This window comes from Brachycentrus maculatus, unplaced genomic scaffold (genome assembly GCF_059751285.1).
Source record: "Brachycentrus maculatus isolate JH-2025_06_01 unplaced genomic scaffold, ASM5975128v1 h1tg000732l, whole genome shotgun sequence".
In the NCBI taxonomy this organism is placed as follows: domain Eukaryota; kingdom Metazoa; phylum Arthropoda; class Insecta; order Trichoptera; family Brachycentridae; genus Brachycentrus; species Brachycentrus maculatus.
Window position 1 is genome coordinate 21,128 of NW_028281463.1, and position 18,813 is coordinate 39,940.

The window sequence follows — 18,813 nt, forward strand, 5'->3', positions numbered from 1 at the left end:
GGTTGTAGTAAAAATATTTATGGTATACTTTTGACAGTCGACAGTTAACAGCTGAGAATTTGACGTTTGGCGCGATAGTTTTCCGTTCCGCACGCCAAGAATATATTATAGATAAGATTAAGTTTATTTGTTTGTTAGTTGAGAATTATTTGAAGTTTGTAGGTTATTTTATTCACGCTCTTGACACTTGACATGTCACAGACAGAAGATACAGACGTCATGGGAAATCTAAGAACAGTATTGAGCCAAATAGATGCTGCCTGCTTACGACGAAGCCAGGTATTGACAAAAACTTAATAAATATAGTCCTTCTTCCATATGACGCAGTTATTAAATCACAAAAGTTCCTAGGCCGCCATTAGATTAAACAAATTGACGCCTATCAAAATATAGGTTCTTGCATAAAATGATTACAAAATGTCATGTTAGTATGTAACTCGAACCCTTATCCGCGCCCGATGGCGCATAGGGCACTGCATCATATAAAATCAGTGTTATCTTGATCGTTACCACATGAAGGAAAGGTGATCAGCCCTCCGCTTCAGGTACTAATGCGGGGTAATATTGAATAATTATTAGTGAAAAATCACTTATATTTATTTGACCCCCCCTGGGAATCGAACCCGGGACCTCCAGTACGGTAGCCGAGCGTGCTGACCATTACACTACGGAGGCGGACTTGTCCAGTATGTAACTACCTGCCAATATTTTAATATACCGGTTTTAAAATGTACCCGTCTCTCCATCCGGACAATCATGATACCAGCATGCAAGTAGTATACTATACACCACTACTGTAACATTTGTGACACATTTAGCCTGCACGAAACTTGCATATTGATCTTCGGACAGACTAATAATGCATGTTATTAGTATTTTGTATCGATGTATTACATATTTCATGATGCATGCATTCATTTCAAATCAAAAGTCTCACATAGGCATATGGTACGTGGATAAACTATATAATGACGAAACCTGGTCACTGGTCAAATAAAATTTATATGGAAAAAACTATATAATAATAATAATAAAAATAATAATTTGGATAATTTTTAAAGCGCCATTTTTGTAAAGTAATACCTCAAGGGCGCTTATAAAGACATGGATAGTAAGAATAATAATAGGATGATGATGATAATGATATACAAAAAATAAATGGATTAAAACGTCGTCAATCGGTCTCGGGCCGTCGAGTCTGGGGCGGGGAAAAGATGAGCCGACAAATTAAAACGCCTTCCTCTTGATCCCATGGGCTGGAGAATGGCCAAGGTGTTGGGCAGGACGCCTTCCTGAGCGACGGTCGTCACGCTGGAGGGCAGCTTGTTGAGCTCCTCGTCATTGTGGATGGCCAACTTCCAACTTCCAGACTAGCACAGTTCAAACGGGACTTCATTTTTATCCTCTTTTGCCGCCCTTCCGTGATCCGACATGATGGTTTTGTCTCTGAGGTATATAGATGGAACAAATTGTATAAAGTTATTTTATCATACATAATATCACCTTGAAGCGCAGGACTGTTCACCTTCTTCAACTTTAGCCCTCTGTTCTCCAATGCTGGATATAGGCCTCTTCCATATCTTATCATATAGGAAATGTCCTCCGGTCTGTTGCTGCCAGATTTTACCCCCCACAGCAGCTATGTCGTCAAACCAATCTTTTTTGAGGTCTTCCATCTGTTCACCTTGCCTCCACATAATTAACAATTAAGATAACATTCCGTTGATACAGTGCAGTACCCTATGCAGCATTGGGCGTTGATGAAGATTAGAAGAAACAGATATTGAAATTTTATATATCTTAAAAGCTTTATAAAATTAAACAACTTTGTTTTAACCACTTTTTTATTATTACCACTTTACGTATGGGTGCGCCGTTTCATACTGTTTTTGGGTGATTTCATTAGTAGTTGTTATTCGGATTTGCTACGCAATGCACAATAAAATAATATTTAGGATTTTTTACGGAGTGTGTGGAAGTTTTTGGTAAGGGAATGTAATTAATTAAAAGTAATTATGAGTATTTTAATGTTTTACAATTTAATAAACCCTGATGATGACAAGGTTCTTGTCGAAACCGGTAGGTTTAAGTGTAATAATAATAAAAAAGTGGTTAGAACAAAGTTTATAAAATGTGCCACAAAGTATCTGCGAAAAGCATTTAAGAAATTATCTATCTTATTTATTTTTCTTCTTTCCCTCTTTCAAAATTTAATTTTTGTAAAAATGTCAAAATGTAACAATTTCATTTTAATCTACATTTGACCTGACGATGGATGAAGTGGTATTCCACAAAGTGAACAATGAATGATACGGAGAGTGCTAGATATTGAAATACCTATTTTGATGTTTACAGGCGTTACCGAATATAAAACCTCGGTTAGTTTGCGTTTCAAAAACAAAACCAAATGCTCTTATTATAGAAGCGTACGAAGCCGGCCAGAGGCACTTTGGAGAAAATTACGCCAACGAACTCAACGAGAAGGCCGTCAGTTCGGACATTTTGGAAAAGTGCCGGGATATTAGGTGGCACTTCATCGGCCATCTGCAGACCAACAAACTGAACAAGGTCATCAGCTGTCCCGGGCTGTTCATGGTGGAGACTGTGCACTCTTTGAAACTCGCCGATTCCTTGAACAAAGGTTGGCCCAAGTACGCAAAGGAAGATGAGAAATTGCATGTCATGATTCAAGTCAATACGAGCGGTGAAGATGGTAAGTTTTATTTACTAACCTGTCCGGGAGTATGGCTGTACTTTCCTCAAAAGAGTATGAACATATGTATGGCGTACATGAACATCCGCGCTTATAACTACAGCCCGGGGACATTTATTACTTAAATGGTACTTATACTGCCATCTGTAGTTGTATTTAAAGACTAACACCGCACTTCACATTATTTTTCTGTTATATACCCACAAAATTTTACTTAAAACAAAGTTTGTATGACGTCATAGTAATGACGCTGTCAAAGAAAATCCATGAAATAAAACATCGATAATTTTGGTTTGAATCATGGTTACAGGAGTAAATAATTTTTTTTATCTAATTATTTTTTGACATCTCATCAAAGATGAAGAAGAATATGGGAGTCTGGGCATTTACGGGGCTGATGACCGAATTAAAATTTGAGTAGTGTGGTTGTCAATAATGGATAGAATTGGTGAATGTTACGCGTGTGTAAAGTGATCACATAAACCAGCCTATGACAGCCCAGACTTCCATATTCTTCTTCATCTTTGATGAGATGTTAAAAAATTATAGTCCCAAGATTCTCCATATAGCAGTAATGACAAATGCAAAATTGTTTTTAAATCTTATGATCTTGAATTACACTAACTTGTATATTGCTGTGCATTTTTTTTCAGATTTGTGTCTTTTGTCTATTTTTGTGTCTTTTTTAGTAAAAAATGGCGTGGAACCATCTGATGTGGCAGAACTGGCGACACACATAAGGGAAAAGTGTTCCAATCTCATCCTCAAGGGTCTTATGACGATAGGGCAGTATGGGTACGACTGTAGCAAAGGTCCCAACCCGGACTTCCTGACCCTAACTAAATGCAGAGAAGTGGTATGTTCCGAATTGGGCTTGAATATCGCTGATTTGGAATTGTCGATGGGGATGTCTAGTGACTTCGAACATGCCGTGAGTATAAAAACGGTTTATTTTTCGTTTATTAACCTTTTAAACGCGTTAACTTTGTTCCTAAGAGACGCGGCTGTATTTCGCCGTTTTTTAAATGATTACTTTTATCATGTATTTAGTTATGAAACGATTTATTTTCCTAAACAAAAACTTTCAATGGGATTCATTGTGCCTTTTTGGTACTCTATAATACACGTGTGTCACATTATTCTTGAAATATATCGTAATATAAACAAATTAGATCGTAACATAAATAAATCAAAGCACGCATCGTGTGTCACTCTTACCCACTGGCGATGCGTAGCGTCGAGAGTGAGACAGATATAGGGCATGATTATGGCGTGGACAAATTACCGACCGCAAGAAAAATCAGGGATCTGTTGTTTTATTTATCCTTGTGATGTTACAAATTATTAGTCAGATATTTCAACAGATGTCATAAGGCCGAGGATTGACGTATTATTTTATCCAAAGTTCCACACCATGAAAAAATCCCTCCAAGTTGAACTGAGGTTCGAAACTTGGAGCAAAGTGAAAACACAAACGCTTATGTCAGCCGCGTATGGGGCATGTCTTGTTAAAACACATACGCTTATGCGAGCCGCGTGGATCCGGTTAAAAGCATTGTTTACTTTGTGGCATGGTAATATAACACTCCATATCATTTATTGTTTACTTTGTGTAATATTACTTAAAAAACTTTAATAATTGGCTTTTTTAAGTTGTATTATACAAAGTGAATGATGAATGATTAGAAGTGTTATAAAAATGGTTAACTAATACCTGATATACATTATATCCACATATCTGAGATGTCAAAAAATGATACGAAAATAACTCCTGTAATTGGAGATCATCCAGATTTTGTGAACAAGTATTTGGAGACATTCAAAATGTTGTAAATAAATTATCTGGTCAAATTATAAGCTTAAATAATAAAAATGAAAATGATGTTTTCTGTTGTTTCTCATGTGCGTGATTATAATCCGGGATTCGAACCTCACATACTAATAAAAGAGTTTCTGCCCAGTAAAAAGCTTCTTTTCATCTCACCAATAGATGTGTCTAGTGAAGTTCTAGTGATTCAAGAATAATGTTTCAAAATTGGTTCATATATATAGAATGGTGAATGTTACATGTGACTTCCATATTCTTCTTCATCTTTGATGAGATGTCAAAAAATGATATAAAATATATCTTTTCAGATCGAGTTAGGAGCTACCAACGTGAGAGTAGGATCGACAATATTTGGACCTCGCATAAAAAAATAAAAACTTTAAACATACTCCACAAAACTTATACTACATAACTAAGACAATAATTATTATTATGTAATGATATTAGAAACATAATCACTCAATAGGGGAAAAACAACAAAATAATTATAATTTTTTTAAACATGTTTTGTTAATATATTAAATTAAATATATATTTTGTAGAATTTTTTTTTTTTTAAAACAGTGGAATTTTGATTATTTGCATGTGAAAAAATAAATAAAAACACACATCGCTCACTCCTTTCAATAATGTCATAAATCAAAAATCGTAAATTTACAGTTGTGCATGTTTTCTTAATACCCAGAAAATGTACTATATCCCAGCAAAAGCGGCATATTTTAAACTTAATATTTACCCGCTACAGGGCAGAAAGTGTTGTTTTTGCATTTTGAAGAAATGGTATTGTTTCTTTTTTTTTTTTAATATACTAAATATTTTTCAAATGGAGAAAAAACATTCACGTTTTACCTAAAAAGATCTGTTGCACAGTAAAAAGTTCAGTAAGTGGCTTGATATTAATTTTTAATACATTGTATTATAATTTTACACTTTAAAAACGTACAAAGTACATTTAAAATAGTACATTTTCCAGGCATTCCGAAAACATGCTAAACTGAAAATTGATGATTTTTTATTTATGACGTTCTTCAATGGAGTGTGCGATATATGTAATAAATAAAATCCTTCAGTCAGTTTTTTTAGTGTGTCCATAATAAAATATGTACCATTTTAAGACCAAGAAACACTATTTTATTAGTATGTATATTTTATTTAAGACTATTTAAATAATTTTTTAAGCTTAAAAAATGAACTGTAGTCAGTTGAAATATTCAGTGCAACTTCATTTAAAATATTTCAGAAGTACTTAAGAAAAACAAACAACTTTGGATTTAAAAATGAATAAAAAAGAACTATAAGATTTTCTCTGAGCACTAACTTTAGCTACCAGGAGCTCATAATACAGAGAAGTGACACAGTTGAATATACAGTTTTGTAATCTACTATCAAACAACCTTGGCTGAAATTTCAAGCAAGGACATCTCTTACTATTCGGTCACTGCTATCAGGAGCACATGAACAAACATGTATGAATATTTATCAGTACATATTACAGATAATGCAAAGGAGGTGACTTTAGCTGTGTGAAATATGATTTCCTGGTACATTGAAATACTAGTGATAGGAGAATCTCACATGTAAATCCGGTGGAATCCGCTTTTTGTGATAGTGACGTGACATACTTTTTTTGAAAATAATTCATCTGTTATCAAACTTCAGCTAAAGTCATCAATTATTATCACCATTAAGGTCTAGATCAGAGGTTCTGAACCTTTTTGAAGTCAGGGATCATTTTTGATCAATGGAAAACTCGCAGTACACCAAAACTAAACATTTTTTTACCCTTATCCGCACCCAATGGTGCATAGGGCACTGCATCGTTAATTGCATGAAGGAAAGGTGATCAGCCCTCCGCTTCAGGTACCAGTCCAGGGTAATATGGGAATAAATATTAGAGTGAAAAAATCACTTTTATTTATTTTACCCCCCCTATGAATTGAACCCGGGACCTCCAGTACGGTAGCCGAGCGTGCTGATCATTACACTACGGAGGCGGAACTAAACATACAAAAAACCAAAGAAACTTTTATTAAAAATAAAACTGATTATTTTATTAGACAAGTTAGAAATTACGTTTATTTAAAAATATACATTAAAACATGAATACTCCAATTAAACTTTTTCTGGTGATAATTATTTAATGTGACATCTCAGCTTTTCGGCTTTTACAAATTTCAGCAATATTAGGTCTAATATTTGATATAGCTACTCTCATTTCTTCATCCAAATCGCCAAACCAAGGTACACAAATGCTTTCAATGAACTTACTGTTAATGGAGCACTGTCTGTACAAATTCCTATACATAACTCCCATGATATTTTCAATTGTTCTAAGTATGATGATATTTCTTTCTTCTCCGTCTTAATCCTCATTGCTGAGGGTTGTGACCCTTGCAGAAGCAATGACTCTTCTCCAGTTATCCCTTGACTGCGCTGCACGTAGCGCTCCAACTACTGAGGTGCCTGCTGCTGCCTTAATTTGATCGGTCCATCGTGTGGGGGATCTTCCTCTCCCTCTCTTTCCCTCCAGGCTACCGTCACAACTAGTCGTTCCAGGCTATCCTCGTTGCCACGCGCAACGTGTCCAAAGAACTGGAGAATCCGTCGGGTACAGATATTGGCCAGAGACAAGCCATCCAAGCGTAATTCCTGGCGAATGGACTCATTGGTGCGTCTAGCTGTCCATGATGATATAGAATCTGCTATATTGACTGCTGTTGTAAGGTGAGCACACACAACTTCACTTTGCAAGGGTGCTGCCATCTAGCCATTATATTTGCAACTCAAATCGCACAGTAAATGAGCCAACATAAATTTTTGGTTTCATAATTTCGCAGAGCACTTGCAACAAGCTCACAGAGCACCGGTTAAGAACCACTGGTCTAGATACATATGCTCACTACTAGCACAGGAGCATGCTGTTATCCAGCAAATGCTACTTAGTAGCTTGTGTGTACGTAATTTGCTATAAATAAGCATATTATTTTTTGATATCTCATCAAAGATGAAGAAGAATATGGAAGTCTGGGCATTTACGGGGCTTACGACCGTCATAGGCTGGTTTAAGTGATCACTTTACACACGTGTAACATTCACCAATTCTACCCATTATTGACAACCACACTACTCAAATTCTTGGAAGTTCTATGTATATATATGAACCAATTTAGAAACCTTGTTCATGAATCACTAGAACTTCACTAGAGACATCTATTGGTGAGATGTAAAGAATTCTTTATTCTTTATTCTTTACATCTCACCAATAGATGTCTCTAGTGAAGTTCTAGTGATTCATGAACAAGGTTTCTAAATTGGTTCATATATATAGAACTTCCAAGAATTTGAGTAGTGTGGCTGTCAATAATGGGTAGAATTAGTGAATGTTACACGTGTGTAAAGTGATCACTTAAACCAGCCTATGACGGTCGTAAGCCCCGAAAATGCCCAGACTTCCATATTCTTCTTCATCTTTGATGAGATATCAAAAAATAATATGAAAATAACACCTGTAATTGGAGATAATCCAGATTTTGTGAACAAGTATTTGGCCACACTCAAAATGTTGTAAATAAATAAGCATGCTCAAAAATTGACAGCGGTTCGATTTTCGGGCATGCTACTTGCAGAGCAAGTAGAAAGGGGGGTATTTTGAGCAGGTGTGAACAGGTTTGCTTATGAGCATGCTAGTATCAATCAGTTGTTCGCAGTAGGTGTTCGTGTGCGACTTCCCACCAAAATTTCTCACTGGGGAGATGACAAAACATTTGAATTTGTGACTTTATATCGGAGCAATGAATGCCTTTGGAATCCGCGATCGCCCCTATTTAAAAATAATATAACTAACTAACTAACTAACCATCACGCCGCTTCCCCGCAGGGGTAGGCAGAGAGAATAGAGCGTCACACCACTCTGTCCTTGCAAACATTCTTCGCCTCTTCCACGTTCATGCATCTCCTCATACATACCCGCCGATTGTTACGACTCCTAACCTGACCACTTTCAAGTATTTGGCATACCTGATCGTGCCATGTTTTTCTCGGTCTTCCCCTGCTTCTTTTCCCGCTAAAATTCGCCTCATAAATTTGTTTTACCGTTCTTTCCCCACTCATTCGTTCTACATGTCCAAACCATCTCAACACACCTTTCTTAATTTTATCGATAATGCTTATCTCAGCTTTGCATTCCTTCCTTATTTATGGAAGTGAATTAATGTATGGAAGTGAAACATGGAGTTGGCAAAAGAAGGATGAAAGTAGACTGAATGCAGTTGAAATGCGATCTCTCAGAAGAATGTGCGACAAAACGATGTATGATAGATGTACGAATAGTGAAATAAGGAAGGAATGCAAAGCTGAGATAAGCAAAATAATATATGTAGCAAGAAATAATGCATATCAATATTTGATAACCAATATGAATGATCTACTCTCTCTACTCTACTGAAAATATTAAAAACAAAAATAAAAATCGCCAAATTATCCTATTCCGTACGTTTTTTCTCTCGATGACAGATGTTTTTGGACGCATTGCGTTGCAATGATTTTATTCGGTTCTGTGCAAATGAACACTTGGTTTTCCATTTTTCACTACACTGACCCAATAGAGAGCTTGCTAGTAAAGATCATGTGTGTTGAAATATTTGGGTTTTTTTTGGCAAAGTTCCCAAAATTGAGTAATAAATGCCACAAACTAGTATTTAAAAAAAAATTATGTCGTAAATTAATTTTTTTAATGATTACTAATTACTAATATATACTGAAATGTTTTTCTTATATTTTTTTAAGTGCTTTATGATTGTATTATTGATTTTTGGAGGGGTTAGCTATAGGAGGTGCTGGATATTTAGCGGGAAGGACAAACGAATGTCCTGAAGGAACTCAAGGTTAGGAAGTAAGGGGCAGTTAAAGGATATTTGATTTGAGCATGCTTATTTACGAACATGCTCAAAACTAGCTATGTATACAGGCTAGAGAGCATGCCTATAAGCATGCACATTAGTAACATGTGAGTCTGTACCTTTATACGAGCCTCTGGAAGAGTAGAGTGAGTAAGTGTGTCTAGTCTTACAGGATCAGTGCTCAGTACATCATATTGGTAATTTTGAGGCTAAAGGGTGTATCAATGCGATAACAGGTTAATCAGTGTGTATTTTATTGATTTCTCTAATTTCTTTTTAAATCTTCACAGTGGTATTCAATATGAGGTATCAAACATACATATCGTGGGTATACTGGCAAAAAACATTAAAACGAAAATATGTAATTTCGACTTAATGATGCAGTATTATAAAGATTTCAATATTCTATAAGCTGGCAAAATACACGAAGTAGTTTGATATGTCATATTTATGTGGTTTTAAAAGTAAATTCAACTTTAAGTTCAATAGCGAGTGTTTTATTCAGGCTAAAAACTTAAATAACGGATTATTCAAACAGGGATTTTAAAGTTATCATTTTTTGCCAGTATAACCACGATATAATGTTTCATGTACAGTTAAACCTGGATATAAGAGAGCCTATGAGACTGGATTTCTTTTCTCTGATATATAATATAAGCTTTCACACCTTGAACGATGCAACCTTAAGCCAACTCTTTTAAAAAGGTTTTGCTTATGTTCAGATTCAACAGTATAAAGACCTTATTCAATAATTATTAAACTTAGTATGGGTATGCAACCCTGAATGTCCAAATATTTTGTTGTTATTTTCCTTCTATACTTCCCCTTTTCCATATAGCAGGAACGTCCTTCAACAGCTAAATTTGACACGTGTACTTTTGCTGTTGCGGCATGATGGTACTCTTCCACTCAATTTAGAAACAGTGAAAATGAGAATCCATTTCTTTGCAAAATCGTTTCTGTAATATTTACCTTTAATTGAGTCACAGATTTATATTTCACAGTTCAATTAAAGCAAAAATGTCTCGCTATAAATTATCTGATATCATTATTGTAAGTACTTTTCTGGAACCACATTTTTAATTGTTAAAAAAATAGCAAGATGCATAAAGGTTTCATTTAGTCTTTAGCAAATTTATTAACATATTTCGGATGGGTATTTTTTACAACTACTGGTGATAAGATTTGAATTAAGCACATACAGGTAAGACCTTTTTTTTTAAAATTTATTTATTTATTTTTTAAACCCTTATCCGCACCCAATGGTGTATAGGGCACTGCGTCATATAAACGCAGTGTTATCTTGATCGTTTACACATGAAGGAAAGGTGATCAGCCCTCCGCTTCAGATACCAGTCCAGGGTAGTATTGAATAAATATTACAGTGAAAAAATCACTTATATTTATTTTACCCCCCTTGGGAATCGAACCCGGGACCTCCAGAATGGTAGCCGAGCATGCTGACCATTACACTACGGAGGTGGACCTTTACAAAGATTTTATTTATTGATTTTGGGCTTAATTTGTACAACTCCATTTTAATTTATGTATGAATTGTTAAATCTGTATTTGATTTAACAATTAAAACCTTTAGAAAGAGGTTGGTATATAATATTCATATAAAAACATTGGATAGTTTCTTCTTTTCATCCTTTGAAATGACACCAGCGCCAGAAGGCAAAAAATACCCTTCTTGTCCTTAAGCATCAATCGATCGAACGGGTAGAAATGCCTTTCCCGTCCCAAGTGTGTTTATACAACATATATAAATAAAACACAGAGAATCTTCAACATTAACTTTATTTAAATCTCATTAGGAAAATGATTGGAAAAGCATATAAATGACATGTCATCAGATACATTGTCTATGTACATGATTCAATATTCCACTAAGTAATGGCACGGGAACGCTTTTCCTCGGCGGCCGTTAACTCAAGTCACAGCAAGTACATTAAAGCTTTTACTTTACACACTGTTTACTCAATGTCGGATTATAAAATACAAACTGAGCACTTCTCGTCCATACACAAGAGCTTGGAATCAAACCAGATATGAACCACTTACAAACATCTATATAAATACGTACAACCCGATATGCACCATTTTAAAGACATCTGTTACAAATTGGTACAACCCGATATGAACCACTTACAGATATCTGTTACAAATTGGTACAACCCGATATAAACCACTTACAGACATCTATATAAATGGGTACAATCCGATACGAACCACTTAGACATCTGTTACAACTCGATATGAACCACTTACAGATATCTGTTATAAATTGGCACAACCCGATATGAGCCACTTAGACATCTATGTAAATAGGTACAACCCGATACGAACCACTTACAGACATCTACAGCATAACCAGATATAAACCATTTGAATACTTCTATTACGAATTGGTACAGTTGGATATGAACGACATCTGTTACAATTTTATGTAATCAGCCATGAAGCTCTCACAGAGTATGCTGGTGCAGTTGTTGTCTTGATTCAGAGACAGGTATGTATCGAAATCGGTAGAAAGTGAAGTCCATAAAAGATACATTAGAAATCCATCCTATTACTATAGTTAATAATAATAATAAAAACCCTCATCCCCACCCCAATGGTGCATAGGGCACTGCGTCATATAAACGCAATGTTATCTTGATCGTTCATACAAGAAGGAAAGTTGATCAGCCCTCCGCTTCAAGTACCAGTCCAGGGTAATATTGAATAAATATTACAGTGCGAAAATAACTTATATTTATTTGACTCCCCCTGGGAATCGAACCTGGGACCTCCAGAGCGAAAGCCGAGCGTGCTGACCATTACACTGCGGAGGCGGTACTATACTTAGAAGTTTAAAATCCTTGTATTGAAAACATAAGTAACTTGATTGATGTTTTTAGACATTAATACCAAAATTTGATCAAATGCTTGACAGCCAAGTTTATGTTATAATGAAAGCAATATTGATCAATGATTGACTTCAATAATAAAAAGTTTTCGGTTGATTCCACTGATATTTTTCTGGCTATTTGTTTGGGATACCTGGCTTCATTCCAACACTCTCGGTTCATAAATGGCGTTGGCAGATTCAAAACGTCACCGTCATACGACAAGCTACACAGTAGCTTCAAATAAACAGCCGGTGTGAAACTGCTAAGCCCTTTTGTGACAATTCTTAAAATTAATTTGCTACTCGATATCGAATGTGACGGATACAAATCACCCGCAAAACATCGTAAAATATACCAATTTTGACTGCGAACATCGTAAGGATTAGTTTCATCACTCAGATGATGGAAAAATGATGTTTATGTCAAAAATTATTATCAACTAATGACTTCTGACAAAGAAAAATGAATTATATTTTAGTAGCAGGGTGTTGCTGTTTTGAACTCTATTTTAACCGTTAAGACTCCGGAGAGTCAATAAATTGACGCCTGGCAAAAAATTAGAAGGTCAAAAAGAGCGGCGATGTGTTGATTGTAGTAAAAAAAAATACTGCAATAATTTTTTTTGCCTAATTTGTAGTCACTGTAAAAAGGGACTACATGGAATTTGTGGCCATAAACATAGATGTTAAAAAAAATAGTTTTCTTCATTGTATTTAAATTCTATATTTATTGCAAAAAAAAGAACTTTTATTTCTTTTACTTATATAAAAATTTTGTTTCTATCCAATATACATTTTTTTTTATTAAAATCCGAAAATATTCCACAAAGTTATGGCATTTTAGATTTTTTTATTTATCAATACGTATAAAAAATGCATCGAATTTTTAATATAAATTCACATAATGACCTCAGCAGTGTAACAGTTAAAATTCCAAAAGTCATTTGGTGCCAGTCATCATAATATCAACAGATATATATTTTTTTCATCTGTTAAGAAAAAATTTTTATGAGATACTTGAAGGTCTTCCAAAATGTTGCCAAGTGGTGATGTCTGTAGTACACTGCCGTCATAAGAATTGTAGCTTGTATAAACTAGGTATTTCTGAGACAATTTCAATTAAAATTATCACAGAAATACCTAGTTATAGAATATTCTCAGGTAATCTAATTATGTATGCAGTAAACTCTCATTAATTCGTCAACTTCAATCAGAAATCCGCCATTATTTGAAAAATATTTCGAAATTCTGGTCCCACAAATGATTTTTCATTAAAAGTGTTTTTCATTAAAAGATAATTCAAAAAGATTCTCCAAAACTAAATAAAATTACAAGAAAAGACAAAAATATTTACTTTTTTTTTTTTTAAACAAAAATAAAAATTATTTTAGTCATATAGCTTCGCATTCATGTAAAGACTATAGTCTAATCATAAAAAAATTGTGAATATTTTATATTTTTCAAATTTGCTTCCCTTCGAAATATGTAGAATTAATGAGTTTTTAATGTTAACATATATACATGAATATTTTATATAAAACATTATTTTGCTATGAATGGTTTTGATGTTGAATAAACTGCAATCCTACAAATAGAATATCACAGCGTAGACACTGCATTTTTATCTGAAAACAAATTGCAGAAAATTCCATACTGAATCCAAAAAAATTGTTATGTAAAATTCACATTGGTACATTTTCTTACGAAGGCAGCGCTACAGGGTAACAATATTGCAATTAACATCTTAAAATTGTCAGAAATACATAAAAAATCCTATAACATTTTGGTCAAAACCACTTTTTGGTTGATTGCGGCTACAGACGGAGCTGAATGCAAATGGCGGCTGTAAATTTTTTCTTTATTGTCTCTGGTCCATCACGGTCACGTATGAATTTCGGGATGACGAGGACTACTAATTGGTTAATATTGCACCGATCTTTCATATTTATGACACAAACGCAATACGAAATCACCCAGTGTGTTAAAATTCATACGTGATTGTGATGGACAATACAGAAAAAAATTACATACCTAGCATAACATAACATTTTGGTAACATGCAGTCAAATATGATAAAAGTTACGAATGTGATGATTTTTCTTACATATTGTTGGTTAAATAATGTGCTGAATTCTTACAACTAACGTAATGAAATCTTCCAGCATTTGTATTTATTTACATTCAGGTGTGTCTTAGTTTATTGTAGGTACAAAAGGTAGGCAAATCCGTGTATCACTGAGGTCCTATTTAGCGTGGGCAGGACTCGAGACCGTGATGGTAGTTCACAGTCAAGCATCTACCCAACTGTCGTTGCCACATTACAGGAACAATTTGTTACTAAATCATTATTTCTTTTATGGGTCAATGCAACCAATAATTCCGCATACAATTCAAAGTATGATCAAATATTTGATCGGTTCTGTTTACTATTTTAATAAAATTGAATAAAAAAATGCAAAATTGCTTTGAAGTAGATGTTTTTTACTACCTTTATGAATTTTCACCTTTGGGCAGAAGGGTAAAGCCATATCTGAGATGAAAATTATTATTATATTACTCCATATGCAGTAAAAGTCCGTTAATTCAAATAACTTTACATGCTGCAATTTGAATTTTGCCATGAATCAAGTTTTTTTTAAATTTGTCCATTCCAAAGTTTTTATTCACAACTTTCAATAATTTAAAAAATATTTTGCTGGATAGACGTAATAAAATTAGAAAAAAAATATGGCTTATTTTGTTTGATAAATTTAATTACTGATTTTTTTTAAAATCTAACATCCGAGTGACTGAAATCTTGCCATGGCTTATGCAGCACCTCTTATCATGGCCCTACTTAGGCTTTAACTTTATAAATTTTACAGCCTTTTTGAGTGAATTTATTTTGAGTTTTAAAGTTACTATAATTTCATATAATTCATGAGTGAAAATTCTAGGCAAAAACAAAAAACTTTAAAAAACGGAAATATTGTATTTATACATGAAAAATTAGTAAAAAAAAAACTTTAATTTGAAATGTTTTAAAAATGTCGGTCACTTCAAATTTGAGTAAAGAAGCTTTTATTGTACTCAACATTCTAAAATTTCCGCAAAAGAGATGTTCCATAATGATAATGGACACAATGGTTACAATTAACAAAGTGATCACTTAAGTCAGCCGATGCCGGGTCGTAAACCCAGTGAATTCTCATTGTATAAAAAATACCTATATATCTTAACATTTTTCGTGTTTATTTTAATATCATGTATATAAAATAACGATTGAATTATCTCTACATTTATTTGTTGTATTTTCCAAGGTTCGAACCATATTTTGATGCGGTATTTCCAATACATACTTGTAAAAATGTGTATTTTTTGTCCAAAAGAAAGTACACACAAATGTCATGAGTTCTTTCAAAAAATTGTTCCTATCATATGGCAACTATACGTTTGTGTCGGTAAAAACACTATACAAAAAAAAATGTTAACAGAAAGGTCACCGTAGCCTTTGTGAGTTGGTGACTGTCTGAAATGGGATAATTTATTCCATAATCTCAATTGTATAGGGTGAACCATAGTTGAGCGAATGATCAAAAGTTTGCAGCATGTATTTTTTGACATTTCTCAACGCATAGTAAAGTCCAGACAAGTACAATTTGCTGTAGTTTGATATAGGTTAGGTTTTATGACCATTATGCGTAAAAAAAATTGTGGATATCTCGAAATATTACAGTAAGGTGTGGGTGTTTGTTTACATGGATCGCTTTTAAACAGAGCTATCCGAAAACCAAGGTGTAAATCAATCGACCACAGATCTAAGAGCAAGTATTTCAATATTTCCACAGAAATATTGGTCATACCACAATGCTAGAGATGGCTATTTGCCAAATACATTTAAATTTATACATCTAGGCAAAAAAAATGCTTTCAATTGCAATTTTGATAAATATATATATATATATATATATATATATATATATATATATATGTATATATATATATATATATATATATATATATATATATATATATATATATATATATATATATATATATATATATATATATATATATATATATATATATATATATATATATATATATATATATATATATATATATATATTTTTTTTTATATATTACATATCTACTGAAATTTTTTGGAGGAACTGCATTTTGTATAACGAAAGAAATGTGTAATTTTTTTTCGTAATTTCGTTTTAAAAATATGGGTTTCATCATTACCGACATTATCATTTTTGCTTCAACTTCTTCATCTTCAAACCCTTATCTGCACCCCAATGGTGCAAAAGGCACAGCATCATATAAACGCAGTGTTATTTTGATCGTTAACACACGAAGGAAAGGTGATCGGCCCTCCGCTCCAGGTACCAGTCCAGGGAAATATTGAATAAATATTAAGGGTGAAAAAAATCACTTATATTTATTTGAACCCCCCCTGGGAATTGAACCCGGGATCTCCAGAACGCTAGTTGAGCGTGCTGACCATTACACTACGGAGGCGGACATATTTTACCAAGTTTAAAGCATTCGCTACTTGATGGCTCACCCTATAGTTATGCGCCCGTAGATAAACGCCGCACTGCAATTTACCTACGGGCGCATCGATAATCTAGATACAATAAAACAAAAGCATTTTAAAAAATATCTTTTAATTCGTCAAAATGAATTTCCAATAAAATTATGTACTTAGGTTACAATATTATGTTTAATCTTAAATTACCGCTAGGCATCATTCATTTTGTACACTATTATACATCTTCGAAAAGTCCTCGAAACGAAGGAGAAAGCAAATGCCGAGTAGGAAGGAAAATAGGTTGCCGAGTGACGAGCGGGCTCCGAACCCTCTTCGCAACTTTACATTACTCGTGCGCTGATATTTTCCTTTTATGCGTCTAGATCCATTTGTTGAGATTTATCATTTAATTTTATTCATTTATATTATAAAACTTGTACAAAATTTATGTTTTCAATGCAATTTTGCGCAACAGTGCATTTTTATTTATGTATTTACATTTCTACCTATTCTCATATTATACATTAATTCAAGAACCAAACAGCAAAAACTAGGGTACTGCCAGCAAACACGACCAACTCCAAATCGATATTATTTAGAGGAATTACACACACCTTCATTCATAGACAATTATCAAAATTAACTCGTTAAACGCCGTGGGGGGTATTGGTGACCTCGCCTGCGTTGGACCGCAGCGCCATGGGGGCACCAGTGACCCCAATCAAGAGCTATATTCAAAAACTGTAGAACCCATTGTCAAATCAAAAAGTGAAATAAACTAAATACATTACATTATTAAAATACGAAAAGAATGAAGTTTTTTTTTTGTGAATTTCAAAGTTGACAAATTTTAGTATTGGCGTTCAAAATGTCCAACAATTTTTTTTATACCTTACTCACGCCCAGCGGTGCATAGGGCACCTCAATGGAACAATTGAGCATTATTTTACACACAATATGAAGAAGAAAAGAAACATAGTTACGCAGAATCAGTATTCAATTGTATTAGAGATGTTTCATATGAGGGTAGTTTGAGAATCAGATCGAATGAAATAAATCATTCGGAGATTGCCGTGTTTGCTTCCAGTACACCTTTCAATTATGTAAACGCAACATGCTTTCGTAACAATAATTTTTTTCCATAATCAATCATCCAAACACTCTAGCTAGTGTATAAAAATACATAACGGAAATCGATTAAAAGAAGAAAAAAAAAGATAACGTTGCAAAATGAAATTCTACACATTAGAAATATCGGCCGATAGTTTGGATTGAGCCACACTTAAGGTTTTAAGTACAATTTATTGCTAACTTAGATCAACTAAGTATCAATAGTTTCACAGCTCATATGGGTACCTTCCCTATTGAAGCAAAAGTCACTGTGTATTATGTATTTGGAACAAAATACTGTTTTTCTTCTTCTTACTTGCGCCCGACGGTGTTTAGGGCACTGCATCAAATCGAAAGTGTAATTATAATACAATTATAAATGGAAAAGAGCAAAATTCTTATATAAAATTGGCAATATAAAAAATGAACATAATCGGAAATTAAAATATTTATTGATATCTTAAACATAGACGAAGAAGATATGGAAATCTGGGTATTTACAAGGCTCACTTACGAACTAACAACCCCTAAGTGGGATAAAATCCGGCAATTGTGAAAAAAAAATGACAGTAAAAATAAAGTTTTGCAGACTATTGAAGGTTTAGCAGAGGCCGTTGAGGTGACAGAAATTTCAGTTTTGTCTCTGGGATAAACAAACTTTAACTTAATACGATAAATATTAGTGATCTCTGATCGGGAATCGATCCCGGGACGTCGTGCAAGGCGGTCAAAGTGTTAACCGCTGAGCAAAGGAGACGAGAAATATGACAAAATTTAAAATGTACTTTGTGATTATTTTTTTTACAAATAAATGACCGTAGTCAGATTAAAAAGAGTGCCCGAGTATGCTCT

The 18,813-nt window shown here is 33.8% G+C and overlaps 1 protein-coding gene across 1 annotated transcript; it reads left to right on the top strand.

Annotated features, from left to right (window-relative positions):
* LOC148300380 (pyridoxal phosphate homeostasis protein-like) lies at positions 1-5,085 on the top strand. Its single transcript, XM_088274875.1, has 4 exons — positions 1-279; positions 2,356-2,713; positions 3,403-3,644; positions 4,850-5,085. The coding sequence occupies exons 1-4, from the start codon at positions 193-195 to the stop codon at positions 4,913-4,915; spliced, it is 753 nt and encodes a 250-aa protein (XP_088131001.1). The 5' UTR covers positions 1-192; the 3' UTR covers positions 4,916-5,085.
* The last annotated feature ends 13,728 nt before the right edge of the window (positions 5,086-18,813 follow it).